The sequence below is a fragment of the Eurypyga helias genome, unplaced genomic scaffold, assembly GCF_000690775.1.
Source record: "Eurypyga helias isolate BGI_N326 unplaced genomic scaffold, ASM69077v1 scaffold5958, whole genome shotgun sequence".
NCBI lineage: Eukaryota > Metazoa > Chordata > Aves > Eurypygiformes > Eurypygidae > Eurypyga > Eurypyga helias.
The window spans coordinates 644-22,906 of NW_010269023.1; the positions used below are offsets into that span (position 1 = coordinate 644).

At 37.3% G+C, this 22,263-nt stretch overlaps 1 protein-coding gene across 1 annotated transcript in view; it reads left to right on the forward strand.

The window, feature by feature from the left end:
- Positions 1 to 12,922: 12,922 nt before the first annotated feature.
- Positions 12,923 to 22,263, forward strand: part of LOC104514319 (NADP-dependent malic enzyme-like) — a 105,409-nt gene continuing 96,068 nt past the window's right edge. Inside the window, exons 1-2 of the mRNA XM_010157961.1 lie at positions 12,923 to 13,053; positions 20,794 to 20,943. Coding sequence (XP_010156263.1) covers positions 12,923 to 13,053; positions 20,794 to 20,943 — 281 coding nt within the window. The remainder of the gene's footprint in view (positions 13,054 to 20,793; positions 20,944 to 22,263) is intronic.

Genomic DNA, 22,263 nt, shown 5'->3' on the forward strand with positions numbered 1-22,263 from the left:
ATGAACTGAGACTACATCTCAGATTATACATTGAAAATTGTATGTATTCACCCAGAAGCTGTGTAAGCTTGATCAATGGTAAAGTTTTAGTAAGTACTAATACAGGTGGCTTTTTTTTTTTTGTTGTTTTCACTCATTGTGTAGAATCTCCTCCGTCTTCTGAGTTTATAGACTTCTCAATAACAAGATGCATTGTGACTAAGGCTAAAGTATTTTTAAAGCTTAGGTGAATGCCAAAACTCAAATTGATCTTAAAAAAAAAAAAAAATCATTGCATACCAACTGCTCTGCACTGGAAATCACAAGTTAGAGTCTATCTATGGAAGGAGATTTTCATGGGAATACAAATAAAGCTATAGGTTGAGTATTTTTAGAATGCAAGCAACAGTGATCAAATTACACTGTATGTTGCAGGAATGGATTTTTTTCTTCCAACTTTAAAATAAGCATATGCAAAATTTCATCCATGTGAACAATTACATTAATCTGAATAGGAAGGACCTGCTTATGTACAGATGAGAATGTATGCAAGTCCTTACAAAACCCACACTGTGTAAACTTAAGGAAAATCTAGATGTCTTATATTTGTTCTAGTCATTTACTTCTTGCTTTGTTTGATTTCTTGCTTTAAGTATTAAAAAAAAGGCATCAGTTCCCTGAAATAATCAAAGAACAGATACAAGGGCATGTTTTCATATGGTATTTAGGATTTTACAAATGTACTGCATTGTGTGATGGGCAGCAGCCTTATAGCTTAAAAATGTGAGAATTATATAAAATTAAGATGTTTAAATAGACATGTCTGCATTTATTCTAGGTGTTTAAACTCATATCATCAAAGGGATTAATGAAAAACACCTAATTGCTGGTCAGTTGAATTCTGAGAGCAAATCTATTTAATAATCAACAGTACAGTAAGTGAAGCGTAGATGTATCTGTGTAGACCCCTAAATTTACTCAAAACCTCAAAGTGACTCCCACCACAAAATGTAAATTTGAATAGTTACATTTTACCATGGCCAGAATTGTGCTTTTCAGATAAAATTGGGATGGAACTACCTCCTAAAGCAAACTACATGTGGAAGAGGAGGGTTGCTCAGCCTAAATGACCTGTCTGACATTTCTTTGCTTACTAGTGTGTAATGTAATCATAAGCCAATCAAAAATCTTGGGTAGCTAATAAACTTTATATAATGCTCTTGTTTTGAAGAGCAGATGGTGTAATCATCTAATTTTCTGTCTGTGGAGAGAAAGAACAGTTAGTTTCTTTTCAATTTAGCTCATTAGGAAACAGGTAAAAAGAGTCCAAATGGGCAAAAGGGCCGTGTTAATTCTTAATTTGGTATCGTTTATGCTTCTTACTACTTGTGTTGTCCTGCCTGACTTAGCCGCCTTCTGTGCTACTGCTGTGCTTTCCAGTTCATCCCAGTCCCATTTGTGGAGCTGGAAAAGGAGGGGTTCTGCTTGCTTAGTCTCTCTGGATAGACACTGAGTAGTGGCAAGTTCAGGAGAGCATGCAACAATTCCCATTTGTTCCCAGCCAGAAGTATTCCTTTTTAAGGTAATGCTAAAGAAATGAATTGCACCTTAATCCTAGTCACAAGAGAAAATAGAGTTCAGCTGTGCTGCATTTCTGTAGCATGACAGTTTTCTTGAACCCAGCTCATTGAACTGCATCATACTGATGCTGATAAAGGCACTGAAAAATCAAATAAGGAAAATAAATACATCCCTTTCTGTCAAAGACATGTAGCAGCTACTTCTGAGTAATTCTTCTGTCTCAACATGCAAATCTAAATTCAGGTTAGACCAAGAAACAAATGCAGATGTTGATGGGATATTGTGATGTACCATATGCCACCATGCTCTTGCAAAACTTCATGTTGCATTATATAAAGACACTAACTTGGGATAAAGGCTGACATACTGAAAACAATTCCTACCAAAACCAGAATTTCAAAACATGAAAACTTTTTTTTTTTAATATTCCACCAAAGAAAATTAAGTATTTCTGTTAATTCTTACTGTGACACTTGTAGAGAACAGAACTACAGATGAAACCCCTGGTTAACGTTTTCTGAAGCAAATGCTGTGTGGTCACCCTATAATAGATGGGCCTCTGTCCTAAAATGTGTTCAATATTTTTTTTTTTTTAATTTTTTTTAAAGAGGTGTAAACCGAGTAATAAGCTATTCCTGTGCCCAACTTGAAATGCTTGCTTTCTGAATAAAGAAGAGCATTTGTTCCTATCCACTGGTCAGCTTACTCAAAGTTATAAGTTGGCCATTTGTCACTTTGTCCACGATAACATGAATGCTCAGTGACTTTTCAGGAAGAATGGAAAGACTTTTACTTGCAAAGGAATGTTGTGAGTAGGATACTTATTGTTGCAGCAAAAATTGAATAAACATCTACCTGCTGGGTAACAGTTAAAGCTGTGCTTACAAGGTCAGGTGCATTCAGAAGGTAAATCTTGCATGTTGCTTCAGTTTGGTTTTAATGTATTGCCAAATTCTGAGCATAAATGCCAAGGTTGGATGAAGCAAACTCCCCACACAAAGGGTTTGGATAGGCATTTTCGAGTATACATGTACTGCCAGCTCTTAGGTTGAGTTGATAAAAGGAAAAGTAAGCCTCAGTCTGTGGAACAGGACATGATCGGTAGGTATGCAGTATATGCTATGAGTGTGTCTGGCTGAAAGAGCTACAGGTGGTACAGGCTGTGGTAATAGAAATCCTGGGTTACCTCTAGCAGTGGGAAGTATTCATCTCATGCATTTAGTCAGAAATAATTGTTTAGATTATAGTCCAAAAAAGAGAAAAGGGTACTTCCTGGAGGCCTAATCAGTCTTTCTCCATAATGTGTAGGGTGCCCAGAGGGCTGATTTCAAGTAGACACGTAACTTTTAGACACAGTGAAACAGTATGCTACCCATGAGTAATCTGATCATCTGTGTCACTGGTGTCAGCACATTTCAGTGCCCGTGGCTCTTGGGTCAAATTTTTATGGTTCCTCAGGCTGACCAGACTCTCTGCCACCCCATCGATGCCATAGGAGTATCCTCCCAAGCTGGTCATGCTGGTACTGTTGTAGGTGTGGAAGGAGAGAGCTGTTCCAATGAAATCAACTTTCAGCTCGGCGGCTGTGGGGGTAGGAGCAGCCATGGGAAGTTTTAAGGAAGAACACCTGCTGAGGATGAAATGGGGGGAAGGAAAATGTAGATGTCAGGCTTCTGCGTGTCAGCAAGCAAACCAAGTAGGCACTTGGCTGGCTCGTCAGAGGAAAGATTCACTATGTTTTGAGTTGCCATAATTAGAAAGATGCTGAAAAATACAATTTAAAGATTGTATTAAGACTTAAGGCTAATCTGTGTGGAAAGCTTCCCCCCCCCGGATAAACAAACCTCAAGTCTGCACCTTCTTTGCAGCAGTTCTGCAGAAACTGGTCTTCTAACATTTCTTTATGCTCTTTTCCTTTTCTGTTGCATTATCTTAGGCGGCTTTTTTAGATTTCATTTATACCATTGTCATACTGGAAGGGAAAAAAAAAGAGACTGGCCTCTGCCTTTCTCTAAGCAACTTTGTATTATAGTATTTAAAATATTTGTTTTATCAATTATTTCTCATGCTGGTGAAGAGAAACCTGTTGCTAAGTCCTATCAGAAGCACAGAATACAGTAGTTGGTAATCTGTTTAGTCTTTGAGAAGTAATGATAAAATCTGTTAAGCATATCAGTTTTATCAAATCCCATATCTGGCCTCTGCCTTTCTCTAAGCAACTTTGTATTATAGTATTTAAAATATTTGTTTTATCAATTATTTCTCATGCTGGTGAAGAGAAACCTGTTGCTAAGTCCTATCAGAAGCACAGAATACAGTAGTTGGTAATCTGTTTAGTCTTTGAGAAGTAATGATAAAATCTGTTAAGCATATCAGTTTTATCAAATCCCATATGGATTTCAGGGCTTACAAACCTGTATTTGGATAAGGAGTTATTTTAGACAGATGGAATTTTTGGCAGTCACTGAAATTCCTCCGGTACCTACATGGAAAAACTTTACTGAGTCTCAAATAAGAACCGATTTTTCAGATGCAAATATTGCAGATTGGAGACTGCATACTTGGAGACTGTACTTCATTTGTAAAATTATTACAGTTAGCTTTTATTTGGCGTTTAGTTTGGAATCATTCTGGTTAGCAATATATTTCACATGTCAGCTGATATGCTCAGCTAAATTCCCTTCATAAATAGAGATTCCATGTTAATTATTCCACTGCTAGCATCATAGGCATCCTTAGAGTTATAACAGTACTGACTCACATCATCTACTGTACAAGTGAACTAATTTCTTAAACTGAATTTCATGTATGCCTAGTAAAACTTAGTTATATCTTTATTTTCTTTATGCATTATCATGCATTAAATTTTTAATTCATGTGACTATAGTTATGTATCTAAACGTTGATACATATGTAGAAGACAGACAATATTGACAAGGGCAGTAGCGAACAAGATCAATTTTGTTACCAGGATTCATCCAGATTAGAGTTCTAAAGTGGCCTACAAGCAATATTTTTAATGTATAGTGTAGGTAAACTGTGGTGAAAATTGACATCTGTCCTAAGAACATGCTCAACAAGTTTGAAAGAGATGTTGCAAACTTTACCACAACTGGGCACGTGGATTGAGGAGTCAAAAGGATGATGGGGGCTTGATGTAGTGGCTCTTTGAGACACAGAGGAATATTGTGCCTCGTTTTCCTCTGTTGTGTCCTATGCTGTTGATTTATAGGTGATATCATTGCCATAATGAGCCATGTTGATTTCTCCAATACCTTCGAGCCTCCCAGGTAACAGTAGATGCTCATGTGTGCAAATCTGGTGTGTAGTCAGTATAGCCATAGGAGACTGGGGAGCAATTAGGGTTACTTACTGCAAGGTATCTGTTCTAGGGTGAGCTGGATCCTTCTTTAGGCTTTTCTTTTAATCACTACTGTGTGTCCTATAATCATCATGGGAGGATAGGTACCTAGACTGTGTATGAACACCTGAATTTTAGTGTCTAATAAGACTAGTCCTATCCTACATTATACTGCAGCATGCAGTGTAATTTTATATATTATTATCTTGGTGACTTGTTTTACTGTCCAGCTTGTTATTGTGTGTTCGTGTAATACAGCCATCGCAAACTTAAGGTGAGGAGAGATTATGCAATGCAAAAAAAGATTTTACTGTGTATACGTGTAACAGAACAATATACACAAAAAGTTTCTTAAAATAGGTTTGCTCGCTTACTTTCAGATAATTGTTTACCATAGTTTCAAGGGAGATTGCTAAAATAAGAATGCTGTGCTGTGTCATTTATAATGTGCTGCTCTGAATCAGGCTTGTATGCAATCACGGTGTCAGCTCAGTGCGAGGCTGCCAAGCTGCCCACACATTCCCATGATGAATTTGCCAAGTCTGATCTCCTCCTGGCCATCTGCATTTGTTGTGAGTCCTAAGTCGCTGGCGGTGTTTATTAGCTACTGTATTTGTTTGTGCTTTATTCGTTGAAAGCTGGTTTTGACTTTTGTTTCAGTTTCTCCTGTTGACTTGGATTTTTAAGGTTGCTTTTGAAAATCTATGGACTTACAGTTGGGCCGTGAATGTACTTCAGGTGCCTCGGCTTTCCTGAAAACTATAAAAAAAACCCTGTGCATTCAACATGCTGCAGCAGATCTATCACATCTCTAGAAGAACAAATTTGAAATTATAAATGCCAGATGTTAGGGTATTGCTCTTCAACTTAAATACTTGTTAAAAAGCTGTGCTTAAAAACTGTGCATAAACCAAACCCTGTGTCTTTTGGCATTTTATAGCTGAAGTGAAGACAGTTCTTTTCTTGTATGGTCAGTGCTGTGCCCATCAACTACAGTATATCTTTTTCATTTACCTTCAGCATGTCTTGCAGTCTCCCAAGTCCTGATGCATACCTGTGCACAAGGGTTTATCAAAAGAGGAGTGCAAGGTTCTGCTCTTCACACTTCGACAGTCCTCCTTTTCTGGCTTTCTCCTTCCTCACCCCAGCCAGAGGAGTTTGCCTGAATGTGGCTTGGCTTTTCAAATTCCAATGCAGGATTCACTGTTTTAGGGATCTCAGCTGTAGACCAAGGTACCTGAGTGCTAGGTACTGTATAAAGACGACAGAACCACAGTTCCTCTGCCAAAGTACCTAGTGGGTTGTTAAACATCGGCATGTATACAGATTCTTAAACCATAATCCAAAATGCATGATCCAGAGCGAACCGGTATGCCTCACTACATACTCAAATGGAGATCTGAGCGTATTTTTGAGGGAAAATAACTACTTTTTTGAAAGGTGGCGGTTCTGTCTCATCAGTGACTTTTCTACTTCCAGTCTAATAACACCTTATGTTTGCATTGCAAATGGTTTGTTTTTTGGTATTGAGTGTTCATTTCTTATTTCAGTGCTACACATCTTCAAACTGTGGTAACTTTCTGCTGGTGATCATATCCTTTCCTCTTATCAACTTGTAATTGCATTTGTCATCTTTCTCCCTTGTCTTCATGAGTACAACTTAAAAGGATTATATTTTTTTCCTCTAAAATTTTAATAACCCTGATATTTTTTTTTTAATCAAAATTGGATTCTGCTGCTCAAGCCCTTCTTTGCATGGTTTTTACAACATATAATTCCTAAGAAGAAATGTGAAGTTCTAATTTAATGTACATTGGCAGTTTTTGGGGTTATCTTTTTCCTCAGGTCTGAAACAAGACCCCTGATAGAAAACTGTGTGAATTTGCACCGTTAAAATTACTCCCTGCCCTTAACTACAGAGGTACTTTGTGTGACCAGTCTGGCCGAAAGCATGGGTTGCAGAAGAGCTGTTCATCCAGATAGCTGCATTTGTTGCATGTGCTTGTAATATTTTTGGCAATCGTGACAAGAATGGGTAGAACAACCAGAACATCTTCAGCCATATGTAGTGCTCCAACCCCTGTGCCTTGCCATGAAGCACATTTGTTTTCAGCTAAATGAGTTTATTACGCAGCGTGTGCTCAGAGTAGTTATTCTAACTATTTCCTGGGGCATTGTGCCTTGAAATGAGTGTTAGACATGGAGTATTTAAAGTATTTATCTGGTTGCTCTGAAGTCATGTTTGGATAATAATAATGCAAAACGGAGGGGAAATGTTTGTAAAAATTTATTTCTGCCTTTTTGTGAGATGATTTTTTTTAAAAATACAGTTTATATATAATATCTCAAAGGGATTTGCAGATCATTCAACTCTTAAATGTGGCTTAAAACACTTATGTGTGCCATGGTCGTATAGAAATTTTATGAAAATTGATTTGAATATGTAAAATTTTGCGGGGTTGGTTTTGTTTGGGTTTTGTTGTATGGGGTTTTTTAAAATTTTTTTTTCTTTTTAATATTTTGATCTTAAAGGGTCTTATGATACTTTAGATTCCTGAAACTGTTTTCCTGTGTCTTGTACGTAGCAGGAGCATACATACATCTTGTTGCTTCCTCAGCCAAAGATGTTTTCCTTAAAGTAAAGCAAGAGAGAATTGTTTTATTAATTTTGACTTGGATTCCTCCTTAATGGTACAAGAGTAGCATGAGAAGCCAAAATTACTAAAAGTAAAAGCTTGACCAGTAAAAGAATTGCTTGGAAACATCTACGCAGACCAAAGATCAGGTTTTCCTGGGGACTAAGTTCTGCAGTTGAAATTCTCCTGCGGACAATCTTGTGCGTGAAGTGATGTGAGCAGTATGGGATGATGTGCGACTGGCAACTGGTAGTGATGCCACTGGTTTATCCTGTGGGACATCTTGGGGAAAAACCTCTTCTCCAGTAAGTGGAGAATGTTTTTGGTCTTTCAGCCAAAAACGTTCGTCCTGTTTGCATTTCCTTTTCATTTTTTTAAGAATATGGAATCATGGGGCTCTGTAAGTCCATTTGTTCAAAGAATTGATTCAGATCTTGAGCAGACTCATGTTGCAGGCAGCTGGGGGGTTTTCTCAGAGCTCCATCTGGCAGAGCACTCCCTGGCCTCTCGCTATGCGCCGTGTTACCAACTGCCGTGGAGGGAGGCTGCGAGAGGTGGCGTAGAGCCAGCTGTCCTCCTTAGAGCCATGGCAGCAGATGTGCGAATCAGAGTCCCTCAGATTTGGGTGGTTCTTTCACGATATTATGGAAATTGGTTCATTGCACTTTTCTGGTTTAAAGAAACATGAGTTTTTCAAACTGAGAGGGGTTTTTTTAACTTTTTGATGGACTCTCAGACAGTGATAAACCTACTTCTCTGTTGTCCCCAAAATACCTTAGAAAATAGATATAGGGTATTCTTATAGAATAGATGGTACTTCTAGATATACTTCCTTTTCACCTTCCTCTTCATTTCTTTCTTCCCCCTCTGGAGATCCAGTCAGCTCAAACATATATGCGAATACTTGAGTTTGGATGTTGGTGTTGATGTTTATCTCCTGAGTCCCAGGGATGACCTGAAGTCTTACGAGCCCTGATCTTTTCCCAGAGGCAGAGGAAAGAGTCAGAGTCAGAGGACCTAGCATGTGGACGTGGTTTCCTCTTCTAAGCCAGCCTCCTCCTGTGTGCTGTCAAGCTAATAGCTCTGCGGCATACCTGCAGTGAGGCCAACACAAGGAAATAAGCTTTTTTTTCTAAATGAGTAGGAGTTTCTAAAAATGGAACTTTAGTTGAACTGGAACAAAAGAAGGCTAGGTCTTGAAAGGAATTGAAGGAGAATCCCTGCAACAAATACTGGTTGGAGATGGTTTCTGGCTACCCTTTAGTGAGCCTGAATCTCATTAGCGGTTAGGCAGGATTCACACATTAGTTTGATGCACTCTTTTTTTTTTTTTTTTCTTGAGTGTTTTATACAAACATAGCAATTAGATGAGCTTCAGATACGCTATCTGAACAAAAACTCTGTCAATGCTATCTGATTTATATTAAGAGATAAGACTTGTCTTTGCTGACTGTGAAGAGGCTAAGACATCTCTTAAAATATTTTGAATGTGCTCTCTGTTTTCTCAAGGATCGCTAGAGAATTCAGCTGAAAGCCAGTGCATAAAACTCTCTGATGCAAGGTGATGCTGTGCTGTTAATTCTATTTTATGGCTTTTTCAATACGGCAGCCAAAGAAGACAAGTGATGTATATGCAATTGCACTAAAACAACCTTGTAGTTGAGGGGTTTTGGGGGAAAAGAGAGAGGCTGGGCAGAGGACATATAGTTAAGAACTGAGTTGATGAATGGAGAGAGATTAAATTATGAATTAAATATATTTGCAATGAGTTGAACTTCTTGAAAACAGAAACAGAACAAACTAGACTCAAAGCTTTCTGTAGAATTGAGAATAGGAGCGGGAATTTGTGTCAAAGGAATAATAAAAAACCTCAACCCAGCAATTCCACCAAAAGGTTTGTGAGAAAGGAAGATAATGAGGCAGCTGAAGAACAACTTAGTTCTACCAAAACCACAGCATATAAGGAAACATATGAAACACAACCTTCGAAGAACATTAGGGTTCTTCAAATTTCCTACTTGGGAGGCTTAATAATAACTGTACTTTCCATCTCTATGATGTATATGTTATCCTTTGAAGGCATAAAGCAGTGAATAAATTAAAACTTAGGCAAAGATGCTTTCAGATTGTCACACTGTTGTTGTTTTGGACAATTTATTTGTAATCCAGAGTGCAGAATAAAAATGTCCACATATTTTATTGCAGTCGGGGTACACTTAAGATGATGCAAATTTGTCCCATCCAGGTGTGCACAAAATGCGGTTCTCCGGAAGAGAAAGGAATGTGTAAACCAAGCTGGACCTAGAGCCCTCTCTGCTGGATGGCTGGGAAACAACACTTCAAACAGGAAAAAATAAGAATTCTGAATAAGAAAATAAAATCTGAGAAGCTAGTGCAAGAAATCTAGACATAAACCACAAAAATTACGTAGCTGAGCTCTTCCTGTTCCAAGCAGATGAAATAGCATAAACCTATTGCATAAAATGGCCTTCTTTTATTAAATCATCACACAGTGTTTTAATGATAATTCTTTTCTTTTGAGCATGTATGGTATCTGAGGGCAAAAAAGGAACTATTCCATTTTGGAAACTTGGAAAAAATTGCATCATCTGTGCCGAAGAAGAGTATGCAAGTAAAGGATTTTAAACCCATATATAGCATAGGAGGTGTAGATAGGTGCTGTATTTTTGTAGTATTGCCCAAATGAAATTAACACTTACTGTAGGAGCTGTAGCACTGTGGGGAAAATACGCTATTCCAAGACAAAATACTTGTTTTAAATAAGGCACCTGACAAGAGGTATTGACTTTACATGTGTCTTTCTTGAAAATATATTTTATTTTAAAACAGAGGGAAAACCCTATTATAACAATTAAAGTTCATATTCTTAAAGTGAAGGCAAATACAGACTTTTCAATTTTTTCTTTCAGAAAATTTCACTAATAGACACAGGGAAAGGAGAGATGCAGAGAGTAATTGGATTGCCACGTTATTGCCAGCACTGAGAGATCCACTAAAACTATGCAGCTCCCTAAAATCCAACTATTTGGAACTGGTGCTGAAGTCTGTGTGCGTGTGAGCACACATGCACAGCTTTTATATGTGTTTTTTTAGCCAAAAATAAAGTCTACTGGAGATAAGAAGGATCTATTTTGAATGAACTCATGGAGAGTGTTGATTCTCCCTTCTTCCATGGACTTTCAAAATGTGATAGCAGCTGAAGACACTCATGACATACCTAGCCTCAGAAAATTAATGTAGAAACAAGAAAAAACAGGGTTTGTACATGCTTTTGGAAACCTTTGAAATGTGTGCATGGAAAACTATAGCAAAACAGTTACTGACTTTTATTAAACTTTGTTTCCCTCCATTTCTGTGTGTGAGAGAAGCATGTTCTGGAAATGTTTGATGTTCTATAAAGTGTTCATTATGAAGTTTTCCTTTTTTTTTGGGTCATCATTTCACTTGAGGGTAACAATTTGATTAATGCTGTTTTAGTGCAGATAGTGTGGTGGGATTGTCTGAGGGGCTTTTTTTTAATTACTTTTTTTCGAACAAGAATGACATAACCACTTGAAACTTACTTAGATTAAAAATGGTGTAAGAAGTTTAGTAAGAGGAAGATTTTATAGTATATTTTTGTTCTGTAAGAATAAGTCCTGTGAGGTGAGTATTTCTGAAAAAAAATTTAAGCCTGTCCAGACAATCAAACTAACTTGTATGAATTCATTGCGTTGTATCCCGCACTGGGTTTTGCGCCGAAGGCGGTAATGGCATTGAGTAAGGACTCTGAATTTGCTCTCTTGAAACGGCGGGAGTAGTGCAAATGTACACTGAAGGATGCCTTTTGTATTTGTGCTTTTGCTTTACCTGTGTTTTCCCATTGTTTGTTGACCCAGCTAATTCTAATGGTAGCGTGAACAATGAAATTCTACTAGTATGTTTATAGAGGTTGTTGTGAAACAATCTTCGTAGTATTTGTTTTCCAGAGGAGAGTAAATGCAGAAACATTACATTGCCATTTTTTTTCCTCTTTCAGATCTCCCTAAGTGTTTTCTCACATATTTTTGTTCATAAGAAACAAAGTATTTTGTATATAGTTGTGTGATAGGTGTAGAGTATTAAGCAACTATCTAATGGCTTGTTTATATATGTGTATATACACACACATGTATGTATATATCCTCTTGGTAGGGTGATAAATGCTATCTAACCTCTAGCACATTAATTTTGAACGTATTTAAGCTACATGATGAGCATATTGCAAAGATTATAGACATTTTTGGTGTTAACCTAAGGGAGACCTCAAAGACACTCGCAGGTCTGGAGCGGGAGCAGTGCAGGCATGATGCACAATGAGTGCTGTAACACGTCTGTGGAGTCACCAACCAGTGCCTACAGTGTGAAACAAATGCAGAGATTTCATAGGTCATATGGAAGAAACTCTGACATTCCTTTTTATCCCCTAAAACTGTCAAAGGTCTGATCCTGTCTGTCAGTCCTGCCTGCCACAGCAAAGTAAAACTTCAGAGTGCTTGATACTAATGTGCTAAACCCACGGCTGTATTTCTGCTGTAAAGGCATCCCTTTCTTATCACAGCTTGGGTAATTTCTGAAGATTCTTTAGGCAGACAGACCTCATTAAATAGCAGCTATTTTGCAGTATCTGCCACAATCTACAAGGTAGATTTAAGTGTTAAGTGTTCTGTGACCATGCACGGAACGTATGAAATAATTCTAAATGTCTTTCCTGGATGCAGTAAGGAAAACCAGTAAGCCTGTACAGATTTTTCTTGCTGTAACAATGTGAATTTGAAAAACAAAGTAAGTTTGCATTGAACTCACTATGTTTCTATTGACTGACTTTACTAGGTGCTGGCCCAGGCTCTTTGAGTATAAAATGATAGCAATGACTTTATTTATTGAGATATTTACTTTATTTTGCTTCATTTACTGAGATAACCAAGATCTTGAAAAATTTCCAGATATTAAGAGCATAATGTTTACACTGAAAATGAGCATTATCCATGCTTTGTGTTTAGAAGATAGCCAAACAAATAAGTGAGAATCTACTGCTGCTCTCTTCTTCAGCTGTAACTTTTTAATTTTGCAGGTACTAGTCTTGTAGTGTCATAAGACCTTTATTCATTTTGTGCTGGGATGGAGTTACTGTACTGTCTGGGCCTGTTCTCTTATGACTCAATAAAAACTTTTTTCCAAAATCATTGCTTACTGGTTAATTCTGTATGAAATAGTTCTTCCTGATGCTGACTTTCCTTGTGCTGTATTTTGCTGCAGAATTTTCTTAAAAGGACTATCTCTCATATATATGTATACATGGTTTTTATTTTTCTTTTTTCAGGGCATGGCTTTTACCTTGGAGGAGAGGCAGCAGTTGAATATTCATGGATTACTGCCACCTTGCTTTCTTGGACAAGATGCCCAAATTTATGGTATTCTTAAGAATTTTGAAAGGCTGACATCTGACCTAGACAGGTAAAGTAGCTATGAAACTGTATCTGAGTTATCAAACCACGAGTCCCTTTTATATTTTATGGTAGTAAAGATGAAATTCTGTGTGTTTTTTCTGAGATGTGGTGGTTGATGATTTGGAAACATTAAGCTAAGTATATACTTTTGATAGAATACTTTCTTTAAAAAAAAAAAAATAATCCTAATTTTAAATCATTACATTCCAGTGCTGTTCACATGAACTTATGATTTCAATAACCAAATGATACAAAGGTCATCAGAAGCAAATAAACTCATGTGAAACTAAAAGTCAGTAATATCTTTACGAGCACCGGGACACTTATGCATTAAAAATATATATATATAAAACTTATAAAATTTTATTAAATTATTATGTACTAGGGTGTTGTTGTGTTTGGCTTTTTTAAAGAAAAAATCTGGTGAGGGCTTTAAAAATTCATGTATACTGAAATTCCTCCCCCCCTCCCAGGTGTTTTATAGGCCCTAGGACAAAACACTATTCCTTTATGTCCCTGTGCCTTACTTTTCTGTGGGGGTTGTCTTGTTATCTGCATGTAGTACATGGCTTTTACTTACCTGCCTGTTGATGCCAAGAGTTTTTCATAAAGTTGCCCCAACCTTTGTTTTTTATGGAGGCAGAATAGGATGAGCACAGCCTTCGTTGTGAGCAAAGAGCTCATGACTTTGAGATGTTTTCTAGGTTAACTATCTTCCAGTGCTGTCAGGGAGGGCATTATCCATTATCACAGAGTAGCAGCTTCCCAGGCTAGAATGCTTTAGTCTGCATGTAGCAAAGTCTAAATTTTGTGGAGACCCCTGCTTCAACCACTGATGTTAACCATAGCAGAAAACTCCCTGCCATTCTGTCCCTGTCTCTTCCTTAATTCTGCCTGGAAGTAGTCCCTTCATGATAAAGCTCATTGTTTCATATGTTTCAGGACATTTAAGATTTTAAGGCTGTTTCAATTGTTTGTTTCTGCTTGCATTTCTGGAATTTCTTTTTACCTGTAACTTAAAAACAGGAAGAAAAAAGGCCTTTTATCCTATTGCTGTATGTTTTTCTTAACTAGCAAAGAAATTTTGCTCCTACTTCAGGTCATAGGAGAAAACCCCTTGTGTTTCTTAAAACATCACAGATTGAAAGTTAGAGGTCTAGCTATGTGAAACTCAAGAGGAGAATAGCAGTGTTTTTAAATTTTTATTTATTTCTTTATTTTTAGCAAAAATTGTGGGTATTTAAATGGCCCTTCACCAAAATGAAAAATTTCTGCGGGAAAAGAAAAAAGAAATAATCTGTTAGTTTTAAATGACAGAGTATTAAAAGTTTGAATGCTGTGCCATTTGAACCACAATAGAACGCCATATACTGAAGTTTTGAACACAGTGGGAACCGTCTAATAAAAATAACCATTTCCGAGTATTGTAGGAGTACTTTGCAGAAAACTTGCTTTATCATGTTAAAAGAAAAGAAAAATGCCTCTGTTTTGAGGGTGGAGGAGGAAAAGAACTTTGTTTTTTTAACTACACCTAATCCACATATGATAGACACAAATAAGTCATAAGTATAAATAAATGTAAATATGTTTACAAATAAATGCAAATAAAAGGCTTTCCAGAAGCCATTTGCTTTAGATATTTTTTTAGAAATCTGTCCCTGTTAACCTTCATGTCTGTATATAACTAATTGAACAAAACCTCAGTATCATTATTTCCCACCTACGAGTTGTCTTTTGCATTTTCTTTTCCAAATAAATAGTTGGGTGGGGAGGGAATTTGTTTCCTACTCCTGTGACCAGACATTCTTAAAACACAAGCGCAGACACTGCAATATTACATCCATGTATCTTGAGCATTAGGCTGTAACTTGCCATTTTATACCATAAAGCCGGATTTTAGTATAATGCCTGTTTTAGTAAAAAGGCTATATTCTGCTTTGCAGAACGAATTTGTTGTTAAATAGGGTTTTAGTGGCGTACTTCAGCTGAGAAAACTAGTAAGCCTTTGGTTCATAGAAATAACTTGAAACTATTAAGTTAGGCTTTTTCCTCAATAACGTGATTACTAGCCAAAATACTTAAGAACTTAGATGTTAACATAAGAAAAAAAATTAAAACCTGTTTTTATTTCCATCTTATTCTGTGCCATGTGGCAGGTATTTTCTCAACCATAATTTTTTATCCATGTATTTGTATCTTCTCCTTCCCCTTACAGTGTGGCTCCATTTATGATGCTGGATAAACTAGGCTGGAGTTGCCATCCTTGGAGATATTCAAAACCTGGCTGAATATGGTCCTGTTCTACCTGACTGTGCTTTGATCAGGGGATTAGATGAGGTAGTCTCCAGAAGTCCTTTCCAACCTCAGCTAGTCTGCAGTTTCATAATGTAGGCCCTTGTCAGTTAAGAAATAAGCTTTCAGGGTAATCTTGAATCAGTGCAAATTTGTGTGAATTAAGTCAGGTTGGCTCTTAAGCAATTCAGATGATACAAATCCACAAGTCATTATTTCCCCCCCACCCCCCGGCCCCACCCCAGATGAACTTGTTTCTTTAAGAAATCATTTGCATTCTGTAGGAACACCCAGCAGGCCTAAAATGACCATTCATATCATGCTGTACTTTGATTTTTAAAAAAAGAAATTCCTCTTATATTAATGGGCATTATGTTGTTTTGGTGTATTCTGGTTTTTAGCAAAATAGTTTGTGTGTTGCATGTGTAGGTTTACATTTAAGACCACTGATTGGAAGTCTTGGTAACGTTTGCATGCAGAAGGCTGTCAACAGTGACATACGGGGGGTCCTTTGTAGAGATAAAACAATTGTTTGAATTGAGTGTGCAAAAGCTTGCACATGCAAAATATGATTTGCAGCTGTGTTTATAAGTCAGGTGTCTGAAAACTTTGCTGGAGGATGCCAGTAGAGATCCTGCTCTTAGAACATGTGCATTACATGTGTGTGAGCTCAAAAGTATGTTTTGAATAAAAAAAAATACTGTCCTTCAAGGCAATATGTGAACTCTGGTCTCCTGTACTCGTATCAAAACATTTTAATGGCAGAAGTGGCTCTGATCCTGGTGCAGATACTCTTTGAATACCTTCACTGATAGAGAATTCCAAAATACATGGCCTATTTTATTTGGAATGTGAATAAAAACCCCAGAAACTCCGTGCTCCCTGTACAGGCAGGTGCTGAAGGACAACCTTGTGTAAGGGAATGCAGCTATTGCCTTCTCCTAAATGTAAATGTACTAATTCTAGAAATAAAACGTTTCTTCCAGTATGCATCTGGCATATCCTTCTCTCCCTTAGGAGCAGTGATTGAAAAGAGATAAAGGAAAGCAAGTATGAGTTTCCCTCGTAGAGGTAGGATTTGATAGTGGGTGTTTTATGTCCAAATACAAAAGATGAAGGGCAAGGATTTGAATATTGCAGAGGTAGAAGCTATTAAGTACCCTTAGACAGAAGGGTATTGTATGATGAAACATTAATGTTTCCCTAATGACAGCAGCTTACACTGCCAGGATTGTAGCTTGCCCTGGGTTTGGTTGGAAAGAGGGTGTTTGCAAATTCACAAAGCTAAGCTGATAGTACTGTGGCATGACATGTTTTGGCACAGCTGAAACTCCTTTGCCGACTTGCAGCGTGGAATTGCTGTCCTCTGAAATACCAAGAGTGCGTATAGAAGATGAATGTAAAACAGCAGCAAATGTGTTGCCTGGTATGCTTGGCAAAAAGGAGGCCAATAACAAGAAATAATTCTATTTCCCTAGCATAATTTTGAAAAGCTGCAATGGGTTTTGCAAATAATTTGATTTTTTTTCCCCACCCTGTTTTTTCCTAATTGTCTGTCGTCTTGCTCTGTATTGACACTGAAATCATTGTCCCTGACACATCTTCTGGGCCTTTCTTTCTCCAAAGAGGCGCACTGGTAAAATTTTTTTACTGTATGTGTGAACATGAGGAGAGGTGCAATCAGATCTCTTTTCCTGAGCATGCTGTGTTTTTTTCTTTTTTTCTTGAAGTTCACTACCTTTTATAGCATTTCTGTAAAGATACTGATAATGCAGAGTAACCATAGAATCACAGACTGGTTTGGGTTGGAAGGGACCTTAAAGACCATCTAGTCCCAACCCCCTGCCATGGGCAGGGACACGTTCCACTAGACCAGGTTGCTCAAAGCCTCATCCAGCCTGGCCTTGAAGACAGCCAGGGATGGGGCATCCACAGCTTCTCTGGGCAACCTGTTCCAGTGCCTCATCACCCTCTCCATGAAGAATTTCTTCCTGATACTCAATCTAAACCTCCCCACTTTCAATTTAAACCCATTACCCCTTGTGCTGTCATTACAGGCCCTTGTAAAAAGTCCCCCCAGCTTCCTTGTAGCCCCTTCAGGTACTGGAAGGTGCAATAAGGTCTCCCCGGAGCCTTCTCTTCTCCAGGCTGAACAAGCCCAACTCTCTCAGCCTGTCCCCATAGCAGAGCTGCTCCAGCCCTCTGAGCATCTTCGTGGCCTCCTCTGGACTTGCTCCAACTGATCTATATCCTTCTGATGATGTGGGTTCCACAGCTGGATGCAGTACTCCCCACCTGGAGTATGCAGTACTCCCCACTCATGGAGCTAAGTACATTACACAGGTTAAAAATAATAGTGTTTTCTCCCACTTTCCTTTATTTGCTCTCATGTTTTGCAAGAACAAACAAGCTTTGGCCTGTTTTTTCTTCTACCTTTCCATTTTGCCTTTTAAAGTACATTCCAGTGATAGTAGAGCCATTTATCCTAAGAAATTATAATTAATTTTCTAGTAGTTATACCAGTTTTCTTTTGGATTCTGGATGATATTTGTTCATATCCTTTTGTTACTCCCCTATTTAATTTCCTTTGTAATAGCAGACTAGCATAAAAAGTTCTTATATTGAAGTAAAGGCAATTTGAATGCTTGGCAATCCCCTTGGGCTCACTTGCCAGACCTTGGTTTTCCTCCTCTGAAACTTTTCTCTGAAATCTTCATTCAAGACTTTGTCTGAGAACAGATACTAATTTTTTCCCTTTTTATAGGACAAATGATTGTTTTCAGTGTTTTATTGCTTGTTTTCACTATGTTTTCAATTAAACGTGGCTTCAGTAAAAGATTCCATGAAATACGGCTTTTTAAATACATCTTTTTTTAAAACACAATGCTGAAAACTACTTAATACTTTTAGTTGTGTAGATTACTTGGATGTTGCTAAAAGATGCATACTTGTTGTCTAATGCATTATAACCAACTCCACATTGAGGGTGAAGCAGTTTTGGTTTTCTCCTTAAGAGAGAATTTTTGAGAAACTTGATACCCCTGAGCAAATTACTATGCTGAGAAAGAAGAGATATTTTATACCTGCCACTGAAAAGTAGCCTTCTGATCAAAATTGCAGTGCTCAAGAAATATTTTTCACTTCATAATATTTCTTGTGCTGATTTGGTTATGGCCAAGCTTGTAATATTTGAAAATGTGATTATAAGTAGCATGTAGTTATTATCTTTGCCATTTCTTTAGCATATCCCAAACATACAAGTGTCATGAGAAATGCAATTAAGAAAATAAAATGTCGTTTTAATGCGAAAGGATGATAAAAACAAAATGGAGAGTTTTATTAAAGTTTTTTGATTTAAAGCCCTTGGGGAAGCCTTTTGCTAAACTTTTAATTTCTTTTGTAAAAGGTGTCTTTACCCCATTTAAAGTCAAGGCTTGTCTGAGTAATAAGAAAGGATGATGAAAAGGTATTTTAAAGTCTTAAATAGCTGCATCTCATTTTAAATCAAAGCGATAAAAGGAAAGAACCATACTGACAACTGCTTTGAAACGTAAGGATGGGACTTGCACGAATGCTTGCAGTCTTCGGTATAGAGCAGGGCATGCATGGTGTTCTTTAACATCACTTAAGATCTCCTGGAAACAAAATAAATGTCTTCATCTATTCACAACTGTATGTGAATGAGCTTACATTTCAAGGTAAATATTGGGATAATCATCCACAGTCGAAAGGTGTTAATAAAGAAAATGCTCCAGGAATTCAAGGACGTTCAAAGATAGACTGTATAGTAATGAAATACTGGGAAAATGAAGGTTAGCAAGGAAATGTAGTAATATGAAAGAAAAATAGTATATTTGTAGTTGAGATCTACAAGTGCAGGATATAATTTAAACTTGGAGAACATTCAAATCTAGTATGTGTGATGGAAGGTGGTTCAAGATGCCTCATGGTGATGGTATTTGGAGTACATCTTCAAGTCTTCAGTTACTAGCTCTTCATCTGTTTAAGGTCTAAAGCACCCTGAGTGACACAAGGGGAAGGACACTGTTTTGCCTCACTTCTGTCATCACATTAGTCACCGGCTGCCAAAGTTGCTGCCTAGCCTAGCTTATGATGAATGCTTGCTAAAGGTTTATGTAGCGGATCGGGAAAGAAAAGCTTCCCTGATATACAGGGGTACACAAAGCTAAGCTTGGACAAAACAAGTGCAGATTTACTAAACTGTTCTGTATTACATAGTTAACTGACTATATTTGTGTTGTCTTAAAGTATGAATTAGATTTTATTGGTGCATGTGGTACAGGAGTATGTTGAAGCAAAGTTCATGTGAATAATATTTAAACACGCAGACCTCCATGCTTTTCGAATCAATGTGTTGTATACATTTCCTCAACACCTATGAAATAAAATGATGGGCATATTACACTCAAAAAGTTTAAGTAATTAGTAATCCATCATAAATTTAAAAAGCCCTATGTAAATTGTATGCATAAATTAAGTTAGAAGTTTTTATGTCAGTCTATTGGTATAGAAGAATCCATAGTTCTTAATGTAATACTTAACCATACTAAAACTAGTGAATGGAGAAGTGAGGTTTAGGATCATCAAAGCCCTAAATATTAAGCATTCAGAAACTGTCCAGTCATACCTGTGTCAATTAGTATAACTTGAAGTCACTCATAGACTCGTATCATCTGTCATACTGAGCACTGAAATTTGGCTTCCGTGTTGGGATCTTGGAGCAGTAGTGTCTTAATTCAATATCAGAGTGATGGTACTCCAAAGTAGGTCAAGCTAAGCTTAAACTTTTTTCATTCTCATGACTGTTTTTTTTTTTCCATTGGTTTTCTTCTCAAATAAATATAAAACTTCTTCAAATGCCATAAATTGATTTCCATTAGGAGATAACACATTGCAGATTTCATTACAAACATAGGCTTCAGGATTGAAAGGTACATGTGTGAGCTTTGCTTTTGAAAGCTTTGTCTGCAGTATTCAGGTGTAGTATTTATTTGAAGTATTAGTCTGGATTTAGGAGAAATTTCTATCAAGGACAAGAGTAGAGAAAGCTAACATTTTTAGATTGAAGGGTGAATTTAAGTTTTATTAATGACAGTCTCATTTCAACTGAAACAGCTGATACCTAAAGATTAGGTTCTGACAGACTGAATATGCAATTGCAGCGTAGTATTTTGTAGCTGAGAGGGGTTGGCTTCCTGAGCATGTAGAGTATGTCAACCCTGGTAATGGTTTCAGCTTCTCTGTCTCAATCAGTTTGTTATCCTTTGTATCTGAAACATTGGTGCTATTAAGACAAGGAGGAATTCAAATACTCTAGACAAGAAAGATGCTGTTGTAGAACAAACATACCTTTAATTATCTATCTAAACACCTTTTATTTCTAAATTTTCTTTATATGTTCACCTGATGTCTGTCTAATTATATTTGTCCACAGATATATTCTGCTAATGGGTCTTCAGGATCGAAATGAAAAGCTTTTCTATAAAGTGCTGACTTCTGACATTGAAAGGTTCATGCCTATTGTTTATACTCCCACCGTGGGACTGGCTTGCCAGCAATATGGTTTAGCATTTCGGAGGCCAAGGTATGTAATCTTATACTTCAAATAAAAGTAATTGTATCTTATTTTCCTCTTGGCAGATTTCTGCAGGGGTTTTCTAACATAGCTGAATGTAAGCCAAAACTGCAGTAATTGACATAATGCAATACAAATTACTGTTTAATGTAGACTAAAAGTGTATTTTAAATTAAGAGAGCAAATGGTTGTTTTAATTGTGTTAAAACATGGGTACATTTTTGTTATCTCATTAGCTGAATTTGACTGTCTTTGGAATCCTAGCCGTGTGTTACGAGAGCAGAGAAGAATGGATTTCTTCTTTCTAGTTTTGGATTTGTTTTAGCAACCTGAAGAGTGTAGACCTTTACCTATACAAGTATTTATATTCTAGGCATTTTATACAAACATAATTTGTATACAGTCTAAGGAAGCATTATATATATGTGTCTACAGCCATCTTAAAAATCAGTAATTGTCAAAGTGCCTGCCTCACTGCCTAATTGTTGTTTCATAGGCTACTGCAGTGCTTTTATTCTCTATACAGTGTCTGTATTTATGGTAATGAGGAAGTTGTATGAAAGAAGGAAAGATGTTTCTGTCTCACTCCGCCCCTTGAACATCAGCCCACAGAGTTTGAGATTTGTGGTGGTTGCTGTTTGAGAACCTTGTCTATACCAGTGCCTTCAAGTGCAAACTGGAACAATGCTTTGGAGCCTTCTATATGATTTTCTGGCATAGGAAGAGATAAGTGAGCTGTATGTGCATAGCTCTGTTAAGAGAAAGAGTTTTGAGGGATTTTTTCCCATTCAAGGCATGGATTGAAAATAAGGAGCTTGCAAGATTAAAGGGAACAAATTACTGCTCACAAATTCTTCAGTGGGAGGTACTTGAGGGAGAAGGTTTATGGCTTCATGGTTTTGTTGTTGTTAATGTAAAAATCATTTTGGCCTTGTGACTGACAAGAGTGAGTCAGGAACATCTGGCCAGCTGCAGAAAACAAGAATTCCCACTTCTATACACATTAAAAAGTTCAAAAAGACCTCAAGAATGCTTACTTAAACCTGTTTAACGATCTGTGGCTCTTAGGTGCTGCCCCTAGCAAGAAAAGTCATCTCCTTTTTTTCCCCCCTTCAGTAGTTACCACCGTGGTGATTTTATTGGCCTTCCAGGAAGTGCTAAAAGTGTCTAGAAATTGTCTTCGTCTAAGCTGGTCTCATTGCCCCTTATTTTGATATGTATTGCCTTATAGGACATTGCTCAAGGAGCACCTCTGCCTGTGCATGTACTTTTTTACCTTTTCCCCAGAGCTGTGGAGGAAAAACACCATTAAATTAGATGATAGTTCAG